Source organism: Oxyura jamaicensis, chromosome 21, assembly GCF_011077185.1.
Source record: "Oxyura jamaicensis isolate SHBP4307 breed ruddy duck chromosome 21, BPBGC_Ojam_1.0, whole genome shotgun sequence".
Taxonomy (NCBI): domain Eukaryota; kingdom Metazoa; phylum Chordata; class Aves; order Anseriformes; family Anatidae; genus Oxyura; species Oxyura jamaicensis.
In genome coordinates this window covers 48962-60060 of record NC_048913.1, presented here as the reverse complement: position 1 = coordinate 60060, position 11099 = coordinate 48962, and the positions used below count along the sequence as shown (strand labels likewise).

At 42.9% G+C, this 11099-nt stretch overlaps 1 protein-coding gene across 9 annotated transcripts in view; it reads left to right on the top strand.

Moving 5' to 3' along the window:
- The window catches only part of SLC45A1 (solute carrier family 45 member 1), a 70016-nt gene that overhangs the window by 52305 nt on the left and 6612 nt on the right, over nucleotides 1–11099 (top strand). For 4 of the 9 annotated variants that reach the window (XM_035344415.1, XM_035344414.1, XM_035344413.1 and 1 more), the window contains 3 exons: nucleotides 8242–8654; nucleotides 9663–9755; nucleotides 10233–10457. In XM_035344415.1, the coding sequence (XP_035200306.1) occupies nucleotides 8255–8654; nucleotides 9663–9755; nucleotides 10233–10457 (718 nt within the window). In that variant the 5' untranslated portion in view covers nucleotides 8242–8254. Of the gene's footprint in view, nucleotides 1–3335; nucleotides 3367–8241; nucleotides 8655–8737; nucleotides 8857–9123; nucleotides 9255–9662; nucleotides 9756–10232; nucleotides 10458–11099 lie in introns of those variants that run through there. The other 5 variants (XM_035344418.1, XM_035344416.1, XM_035344420.1 and 2 more) reach the window with 5 other exon arrangements.

The window sequence follows — 11099 nt, the reverse complement described above, 5'->3', positions numbered from 1 at the left end:
ATATATTTAACAATAATATCTGGACTGTGGTCCAAGACTATGCCATGCTTTGTGCATTTGTTAGTAATGGGAATATTTCTGCTTTGTGTTCATTTCTGTGCATTGTAGTTGCCTAACACTTTTGCTGGGGAGCATCTTGAAGTTGTTTCTTAATGGATTGTTTTGGGGATCATGGGCTTACCTTGCACCAAAAAACAATAGGGGGGGGATTTTCTCTGTTCCAGGAAAGGATGAGATGGGATGCAAACTCCTTTTGTACTTTATATCCCCACAAGTACAGACTTTCAAAGGGCTGTAATAGTATTTGTCAGAAAATGCATGCTTATTTCTTTAAAAATTAATGTTCTTGTGTAGATGTTTGCTATGTTGATATTCTTTTTCCCTCAGAGGATTGAAAGCTCATTTTTAACACAGATAGATCAGCGCTGTTATGACTTTTATTCTGCAGTAAAATACTTTTTCATTGCTCGTGGTGTTTTGGTGTGTGTGTTTTTTTATTTATTATTTGTTATTTTCTTCTTTCTTTTAAGTAAAAAATGAAGTGCCCTTTTGAACATTTAATTGCATCCATTAACGTAGAGAGTGTAGGATTCTGGTGAATTCACATTCAGGAATTGATTTATCCAAGCTATTAAAGTCATATGACAACATGCTAAGAGCCAGATATGCAGGTACTGTGCAAACTGGCATGTATGAGATTTCTTTATGGTCTCATACTGTATCAGTCTCCCACCAGCTTCCTTGTACCCACTCAGTTGACATGTAAAAGAAGCTAGGGTGGTATACTTTGTGGTAAGCTCCTCTTACTATATAAGCATTAAGAATGCACTATTGAAATTTGCCTTACCCTGTCTGAACTTGCTTCTTTTTTTTCCTGTCATACTTTGTATTTGCACTGTGTTCAACATCATAGGCAATATACCTTCAATGTGGAATAGGAAAAGAAGGACGTTCATTTTTTCTCTATTACTCCCTGGCTGTGGTAGTCAAAAATTACATTAAGCTAGACTGTTTATTCTTCCTACGGAATAAGAAATATGCAGCGTTTCATTCTGGGCACAGGGAAACTTATGTGCTTCTCGATGCTATGGAAAGGAAAGCTGTCCAATATGTGACAGCATCACTGACTCAGAAATTGTGCAAACTGACTTGAGACAGGCTTGACAGTTATTCTACTATAACCTATGCTGCTCTGGATTTTCCTCACCCACTGCTCTGCCACCCCACTTCCTTTGTCCTGGAACTCAGGAGGAGGCAAATTAAAGTTGTCCAAACTAAGTAACTTTTCTGCCTTTTAAATGAAATTATTTCTATTTTTTTAATTCATTTCATTTTCTTTGAGAGCCTTTTTTACCCATCTCTTCAGAAGGGGATGTAGCTTCTGGGGGTGTTGTACAATTTACTATATTGGTAAGACAACTCTTCTGAGAACCAAAACTTGCTTCTTTGAATGCTTTTGGGTTAAACTAGAACAAAGCAAGTGGTATATTTACATCACTGAAGGGATGGCTGCCTCTGGGTCTTCAGCAAAAAAGGCAGCAAATGATTGTGGGTGGTCTGACAGCCATAGTATCATAGAATGGTTTGGGTTGGAAGGGACCTTAAATATCTAATTCCAACCCCCCTGCCATGGGCAGGGACACCTCCCACTAGACCAGGTTGCTCAAAGCCCCATCCAGCCTGGTCCTGAACACTTCCAGGGATGGGGCATCCACAACTTTTCTGGGCAACCTGTTCCAGTGCCTCACCACCTTCAAAGTAAATAATTTCTTCCTTAAAGTCCCACAACCCATTTAGTTGTTGTCCCTGAGCACTAGAAGCTGGGTGAGCGGTGGCTGGTGCTACTCCAACTACTGCTGACTGGCTCTTCCTGGCAGCAGCCATCTCTTGCCCTACCTGTCTGATCCCTTTGGCAGACCTGTCTATTCATGTTCTCTTACCAGTTGTGGCACCTGGCTGGACCTTCCCCTGTTCCTGCCCTTCCAGCCCTTGTCCTTCATCCTTTGCCTTGCAAATCTTAGTTTTTGCTTATGTCGCTCAGAAGCATGAAGGATTTTTCCAGTGGCTGTGGCATTGGAAATATGAATAACAGGGATGCCATCAGCAGGTTGTTTTGTACAAGAATGTTACTGTTTTCTTCCATGGCCACAGCAATACTTTTAATCACTTAAGAATTCAGCTTCTCAAATCAGTTTGCTCTCTCGACAGACTGCAAGTGGAGCGGTGGCTGCTGTTTTGTGGGTGAGACCTTGTGACAGGAGAAGACAGTATTTTGATGTGGTGACAACCATCTAACATTAGTGCTGAGAAGTGGTGTGGGGCAAAGCTGGTATGATGTAGGCTGCAGAAGTGCTGTGGTTGGGGAGCTGAAAGGAAAAGCTCAGTACAGACAGATGAGGGACATCTCAATACAAAATCTGCCACAAACCTGCTGGAAGGACTGGGGAATAGAAGGACTGGGGAATAGACTGTGTCAGAAGAGGAACCTGCATCATCTTTGATAGAAGCCTGTAGTGGTAAGGCATGGCAGGGAAAGAAAAGAATGATACTTTTATCCATTATCCAAAGATGTATGTGATGTTATACTGTGACATCTCCCATCTGTGTTTAGTCTATCTGCATGACTATTTTGACATGGGTGGAGGCGAAAAGGTGAAATATAGCAAGTATTTTAGAGCAATAGTGCCAGTGCTTGACCAGTTTCTTGCTGGCTTTCCCCTAGTCTTGCAGAATTGTATGGGCAAGTGTTTAGAGTCATTTTGTGAATAATGTGCTTGTATAGGGCCTTGACTTAGAAAGCAGTAAAAGTTTTGGTGTGACTGCTGCAGGTGAGGTTTCAAGAAAGAACATTTGTGAGGACAGGATAAGGGTCCTGGTTCCATTTTCATTTAGACCAAGTACAACCCCCTCTTCTGCCCCATACCTTTAGTTGTGCTGTGAATGAATAGTCCTTAGTGTTGTAAACAGGGCCTTTAATTTTCGGTTGGACTTCATAAATGTTCAAGGACACTGATAGTGACCAACACTTGACCATCATAATGCCCTGCTTGCATTTAAAAAAAATTGAACGATGTGGATTATGCAACTGGGAATCCATGGCGATAAGAAAATTCAACGGTCCTTTGCACCTTTCCTTGAGCGCCGAAAGCTTCTCCTCAGTTCTCACTCTTTCTCACGGCGCTCTATATGAACCGGGGGACCCCGCGCACCCCCCAGCGCCCCCGCAGGGGCCGCCCCCGCGGGGCGCGGCGCGGGAGGGGCCGCTTCCGCCGCCAAAGGGCGGGGCTGCGGCCCGGATGCGGGTGGGGGTTGGCGTCCCGGGGGCTGGGGTGGAGCCGCAGTGCGGGGCAGGGGCCGCCGCCGGAGGTGAGGCCGCGCGGCTGCGGCGGGGCGGGGGAGCGGGCGGCTGCCGGTGCCGAGGGGGCGCGGAGGTCAGTGCGCGCTGGCGGCTCCGAGCGCGCTTCCCGCCCCGCCCGGTGAGGGGCCCGCCGCTCCGCCCCGCCCGGGGGCCATCTCGCAGAGCGATATTGGGCTAAAATAAGCGCGTGTGAGACGTCAGCCGACATGCGGGGCCCACGTCGGCCTTTCCCGGCCGCGCTCGCGTTTGTGGTGCTTTTGGAGCCGTCGGTGCCCGCCCAAGAAAAATCTCTACCAGGCTTTGCCGAAGTAGGAAACAACGATTTTCAGCATGGAGGGGCTCGGTAGGAGTGACGGGCCCCTGCCCGTGACAGACGAGATGCACGTACAAACGTTTGGCTGCAGGGGTAGCAGGCGGCAGAGCCAAGCATCTCCAAGACCCTGGTGATTAAGATGCATGGTTGTTATATAACAAATGTCAAAAATCAGAAGTAACTATTAATAGCAAACTGCAGCTAACAGCTCTGTAATTGTTTTCCACACAGAAGGAGTTTCCTGCTTTGAAGCTGTTGTGATTTCCAGATAGATTCACCTCAGGACAAACTTAAAAACAGCCTTTGGTGAAGGGCTCAAATGTTAAGTAAAATGGGTGATGAGGAATATAGGCTTGGCTTGCAGCTTTACACTGGCTTTCTGCTGTACCAGTAAAACGCTGTCAATAGTAGTTTTTCATTCCAAAAAGTCACAGTCACAGAGCACCACATGTATTTTTGAGCCACGAAGAGGGGTTCTTTCAATAATTGCTAAGATATTGCTGCTTATAAATTGTGATATAATCCCTTTGCAGTACAAATAATGATCTAATGCACAGTGCAGAGCAGGAAGATAAAGAAGGATCCACTATGAGATTAAAACCGTAAATAAATGTAGATCATTTATTAAATCAACTCACTTTGTTTGTCCTTGGTGTAAATGACAAGATATATCGGGAAAAGGAGAGTGCTAGCACAGCTGTATTGTATTGTCTCTGTGAAAAGGTCATTGGGGCGAGCATTGTTGGGTTCCGGTTGGTTTTTCACTATGTCTTTGCCTTAGTATCTTTCTTGTAATTTTTAACAAATTCTCATCACGAGGGAGTTGCTTCACCCTGAAGGCTCATAAAGGTACTCTTGAAAGTACTCTCTGCCTATGAAAGATGTAGGTCATAAGAAGTTTTCAGTAATTTGTCAGAATAGTATTAAGGTGAACACCCATGTGGGCATCATAATGAAGTCTCTCTATATGCTTCTCCTTCTGCTAGTCTCTTCAGGATATTTGGTATATAACGAGCTTTCCTAGCAAAATGCAGCTTGGTGTGGGTGCATTGTGAGATAGCAGTTGTCATGGCATGTAATTACAATTATTATTATTATTATTATATATAATAAATATAATATAATATAAATATAATATATAATATATATATATTTATATATTGTATACTTATATATATATTATATATAATAAATAATAATTATTATTACTTGTTATTATCTCTTGCATGTTATTCATCTTGGTACGAAGAGGAGCAGTTTTGAGGAAACCTGTGGTACAAAGTTAGCAGTACTTTGGCAGATCTCTTCTGTATCCCTTTCTTCTGTATCCCTTTCTTCTCCATTCCAGTCCCCCATATATAGACAATTTAACCTAACAGCGGTCTTCTGTGAGGTGTTTGAGGTTGCATTGTGCAGTGTCTGTCTCTGGATGCCTGTACGGAGCTGGGAATTATTCTGTGTAAGGCATCCTCCCACCATGCTGCATAGGACATCCTACCAACTGTTGCATCAGCATGATGGTAAATGTGGGTTTAATGATTGTTGTTTTTGATACTGTCTGGGGGATGTTCAGCAAAGAATAATGTTGCTTAAAAAAAAAGGGCTAAGGGAAGAAAGACAGGTGATCTGGAGAAGGTAGCAGAAAATGAGGACTTTGTGGGAGTTCTGTACAGCCAAAGTAGCAAGACAGCTGGGACTTTTTTCCCTGGGGGAATTGTAAACAGATAAGAAAGAGATTTGTTTTGTTTGCCTGGTAGGCACCTGTGAGGGTTTTCATTAAGAGGTATGTGGTGGTGTATAGCTATCCCTATGCAGTAGTCTTTGGTCTGCGGGCAAGAAAGCAGACAGTCAAACTTTACTTATAAGCTGTTTCCATTTCTGGTGACGAGAAGCAAGAAGTCACATGCAGTTCATTAATTTAGCAGATCTGTCAGTATCTACCCTATGATGCTATTTTGGAACTTATTTTAGTTGTTTAACGTACTGTGGTACGTTAGTTATGCAGACAAGATCTGAGGAATCTGTTTAGTACTGAAATACTATTAGTCTGTGAGAGGAGTAGCTGTTCTGACCATGGTTTGTAGTGAGTGTATTTATCTTATTCCCTGTAAATGATTTGAAACTTGAGTTCCTGCATTGAAAAATGGCAGCAACATTTGGTTCTGAGCATATTTGTTGTCAGGTGACCTTATCCAACTGCTTGGCTTGTGCAGTCTGAACTTCAAAACCACATTCTTTGGGCACTACAGTATAGTCTTGTTGAAATATAGCCTATGAGAAACAGAGGATCAGAGGCTGAGAATTCAGGAATGTAAACATGAAGAAAAACAAACTTGGTCTCTGGCTAAGAGCTTTGGGTTAAGCCTTGGCCTCAGTGTAGGTAGCAGTGATAATTGAATCAGAACTAATTGTATGTTGCAGTAAATCCAGGGGTCTGTATCTGCAGTTAAGCTGCAGCTTTGCTTTGTTGTAGACTTGCAGTGAGGTCATGATTCATCCTAATTTATTTTGAGGGAGTTTCAGATAAATGTAAACCCATTTCTGTTTTGGGAATGCCTGAAAAATGTGACATGTCTGACTGCTGTTTAAAATATTCCAGTTTTAATCCCAGATGTAGGTAGGTAATGCCGAGGGCAGCCATGATGGGAGCTCTGGTGTTTTATCTGTGGGGAGACATACTCATAAAATGTATATGCCTCATGTCACAGAGATGGACTGAAATGACTCCAAACATATGAGGAGTGGCTGAGGTCACTGGGCCTGTTCAGCCTGGAGAAGAGGAGGCTGAGGGGGGACCTCATCGTGGTCTACAACTTCCTCACGAGGGGGAGTAGAGAAGCAGGTGACCTATTCTCCATAAACACCAGTGATAGGACCCACGGGAACGGGGTTAAGCTGAGGCAGGGGAAGTTTAGACTGGACATCAGGAGGAGGTTCTTCACCGAGAGGGTGGTTGCTCACTGGAACAGGCTCCCCAGTGAAGTAGTCACTGCACCAAGCCTGTCTGAATTTAAGAAGAGATCGGACTGTGCGCTTAGTCACGTGGTCTAAACTTTTGGGTAGACCTGTGTGGTGTGAGGAGGTGGACTTGATCCTTATGGGTCCCTTCCAACTCGGGGTATCTATGATTCTATGACTCTCAAATATGAAGGCAAACAATTTTGAGCATGATTAACTTAGGTAAAAATGACCCAACCTCATTATTGATAGAGTCTTTACGCAGAAAACACTTACTTTACCTGCAACAGTTCGTATACAGTCTGAGGGCAAAATGCTGTGCCATGGAACTGCAGATCTAATAGAGGTTTAAGGCTCTCAGAAGAACAAACCTGGCTACACCAAAGCTACTATGCAGACTCATTGTCTTCTCTGCAATGGGAATGACCTCCTTTGGGTAGAGTGCTTTTCTTTGTTGTAAATTTTTTAACAAATGTTCTGCATCCCTCAGATAAGATACTTTGTACTTAGCTAGACAGAAGACATTAGCAACAAGCTATTGTCAGTTAATAGAAAGAAAATTTAAAATAGGAGGTTCCAAGTGTAATATCAGAGGAACTGAGTGAATTTGGAAACTCTGTATAGAAGTTGGTTCTGGTGAAAGGCTTACCTGTGAGCTAGGAAAGTGAGCCATTGTAGTTGTTGAAAAATGCCAGAAACAGCTTTGATGAAGTAAGCCAGTAAGAAAAAGGAAAGGTAGGTAGTGAAGCATGCAGGGTCCACAGGTTGGAGACACTGGGGACAGAGAGGATGAAGCAACGTTCCTTGAATCTTTTCTTGTTTTCAAAGAACAGCCTGGCTGCTGCCCCAGCCTGTGCTCGTTCTTCGTTCTCCCCTAGAGATTATTTACTGTCTGGGGCTTGTCGGAGTGCAGCTGCTCTTACCTAGCTCTCTTCCCTGAGTTCAACATGTACTTCCTGAACTTATTTGTGCGACCTGAGGGGTGTAACTGCTGTCTGCTGATTTTGTTAACCAAGGACTTTGCTGGTGCTTGTGGCCGTCATTGCAGTTTGTCTTCTGTCTGTGTTGTGTTTCCTTTGAGTTTGCCATCCCCACTGTGTGCTCTTGTTTTCCTCCTGTCCGATCTAATAATTTTTCTCAAAATAAAAAAAAAGAGACACTGTTTGGTAATGTGTGACTTGGTTTTCTGAAGGAGGCAATAGTCTGAACCTGCTTGCTCTAGACTTAAATAATTAAATGAAATTAAATGCGGAAGGAACAACTACGATTTCCCTAATGGCAGTGAGGAAATTAAACTTTGTTCACTGTGAACAGACATGGGTTCTGCCCTGTCCCAGTCAAGCGCTGTGCTGTGACTATGAGGTGTCACATCCTGCCTGGTCAGTAAGAAGAAGAGTGTGCTAAACTGGAGGTGAGAGAGCAGCACTGATCTCTTTGCATCATTTGTCAGGAATTCAAGCCCATGTGGATTCCAGGTCTACTTGAAAATTGTAACTGGTATGAGGGTTGCACTCATTATGTGAAATGTTAGAAATGGTTTGAACTTCGGTAAATGAAATTAAACAAGGTTTTCCTTACTCAAACATTTTATTCTGAGCTATTTTTCTTCTAGTTGCCTACTCGTGATGATTCCACCATCTGCAACAACTCCTGTCAGCGATGCTGCACTCTTGCCAAGTGTGGCTTCTCAGGAAATCTGGAGGTCGCAAGTTCCAGGCTATTCTGGATCAGTCACACAGCATATAAGTCATCGGGCCAACAACTTCAAGAGACATCCAAAAAGGAGAAAATATATTCGCCCTTCGCCACCGCCACCACCAAATACTCCATGTCCTATTGATCTGATTGACTTTGGAGACCTACAGCCTCAGAGGTCTTTCCTAGAACTCCTATTTAATGGGTGCATTCTCTTTGGGCTTGAGTTCAGCTATGCCATGGAAACAGCCTATGTCACACCTGTGCTGCTTCAGATGGGTCTGCCAGACCAACTGTATGGAATGGTGTGGTTCATCAGCCCTATACTAGGTAATTTTTCTTTCTGCTATTTCTTCCTTCTTGTTTTTTTCCACTCTGCAGGGGTATAAATGATTTTGTTTTCTCTGCCTCAGCTGTTCACAAGTATATTCCATGTGATGTCATGGTTAAGAAGACATAATTTTAGACAACTGAATGGAGAATAATTACTGCTGTGTGTTGCCTGAAATGGGTCTGGCGTGATCAAAAGGTCTGTTCTTTTAATGGCTTCTCAGTGTCTCACATCTTGCACAAGAGTAAGCTTTGGTTACTATACTAAGTTCTTGTATTTAAAAAAACAAAAAATGGCAAAAGAGGATCACTGCAGCCATTTACATCCCTATGAAAAGAAGTATACAGAAACAGTAGCCATGGGTGTGTGAAAAACGCAGAGTGGGGTCGCCTTCTCCTGTTGAATTTTCTGAAACAAACAAAATATTCCAATGATGAAAGACTTGACTACTGCTGTTATTGGCATTAGATTACTTGCCTGAGCATGGAGACAAGGCTGGGATTATATTCATTACTGCAGGAAGAACCCTAGAATAGGTTATGACTGCTTGGAAACTATTCTGCCCGTCCTTGTGTTTCCAGAATGTGTCTCAGAAGTACGTTTGTACTCACAGACAGGCACCTTTCCAACTTGCATATTTACTTGCTGCTATCCTCCAAGCTAATTTAGTAGGGGATCTCCAATATAAGACAGGAGTAAATGAAATAGCTGATAAGGAACTTAACTGTTCTACTCTTACTTTTCATCTGACGTCAAATTCCCTTGTACCAATGACGCAGAGTGAATTGCATTGTCATAGCAGTCCTGAATGGTGCGTTACACTATTCAGTCTCCAATGTGGGAAATGTCAGGCACTAAACTGTGTACATTTGGGTGACTAGTACTGACCGGGGATATTGCTGTGTCACGGTGTCTTGCCTTTGACTGTCTTCTAAACTGCCCATTTTAACCCCCCTATGAAACATGGTAGTAGAAAAAATTTGCTTATTGGTGATCACCTTTTTTAGGGTTCTTGCTACAGCCTTTGCTGGGGGCCTGGAGTGACAGATGCACATCAAGATTCGGGAGGAGAAGGCCATTCATTCTGGTCTTAGCAGTAGGTATGTCTTTTAGAAATGATGGGCATAACACTTGTAAAGTAGAAGCATTGCACATCTCCTGTAGCGTCCCTAGATGTAGACATCCGATAGCATTAAGCTGAACAAAGGGCCTTTCAGGTGTGGGGTATTGTACGTTTGAAGAAGGTGGTGAGTGGCACTGAGGTGATGCTCTGACAGCTGGACTTTCACACACAAAAGCATCTTTTCATAGTTAACAAGAGAGATGATGTTTTGAGGGACAGGAATGTTTTTCTTTGTCCAGCCACAAATCCAGGCATATGTAAGCTTGAACAGTGTAAAAGGATTATGTATATCTTATAAGCCATACACATTGCCAAATCTGTGATGATATGAACAGGAAAAACAGTGCATGCCCCAAATCTGTGCAGGTAGTATAATGCTTTTAGAGAGCATGGAGAGATACAGTTTCTCTTGTTAGTGTTCAATTGATTGATTCTGGTTTGTTCTTATTCCCAGGTGCATTGCTTGGGCTCTCACTTATGCTGAATGGCAGAGATATTGGGAATGCCTTGTCTGACACTGTGAATAACCACAAATGGGGGATCATCCTTACAGTCTGTGGTGTTGTCCTCATGGACTTCAGTGCAGATTCGGCAGACAATCCTAGTCATGCCTACATGATGGATGTATGTGGCCCAGTGGATCAAGACAGGGGCCTCAACATCCATGCTTTGTTAGCAGGTATACTTTCTTCGTACTTCCTGGGTGACGTGAACCATGAGTAAAAAAGCTCTGCTGTGAGAAGGCTGTGTAAATTGTTGGTCTCTTCCTGTATAAGCATAACTGGATACCTGGAGAGATAGCAATAAATAACATTGAAAGAGAACTTTTACTTCAAAAGGCTTTCATAGCTGACAGAAGTCAAATGAGAAACAGTATGCACTGTTTGTCTTAAGATCCCTTTATTCTTTTATAACCCTACAGAAAGATAATTATCACTTTAGGAAGGAGATTTCAGCTTTTCACAGGTGTGGGAAATATTTTTTTAGTTGCCATATCAGAGAAAAAAAGCACATATAAATCACTTTGTTCTGTTATTGCTGTCATTTTCAATTGCTGTAGTGATCTAGTCTAGTTTTCCTCTCCAACAGGGGACTTTTTTGTGCTCTCTAACGTGTTTGTAAGAAAGGAAAGATAGTGTCATAAGGCTTTTACCACATGAATGGCGTGAGCGTGGCATCTGGTGCCCCAGAAATTCCCTGTTTATTGGTAGTAGTATAGAGGCCGTGTTTGTACACTGTTGACATGTTGCTGAGTAATGAGCTTGCTCCATGTCTGAAGTGATTTGGTCAGTCTTGGACGCAGGTAGATCTGAGTTCTTCT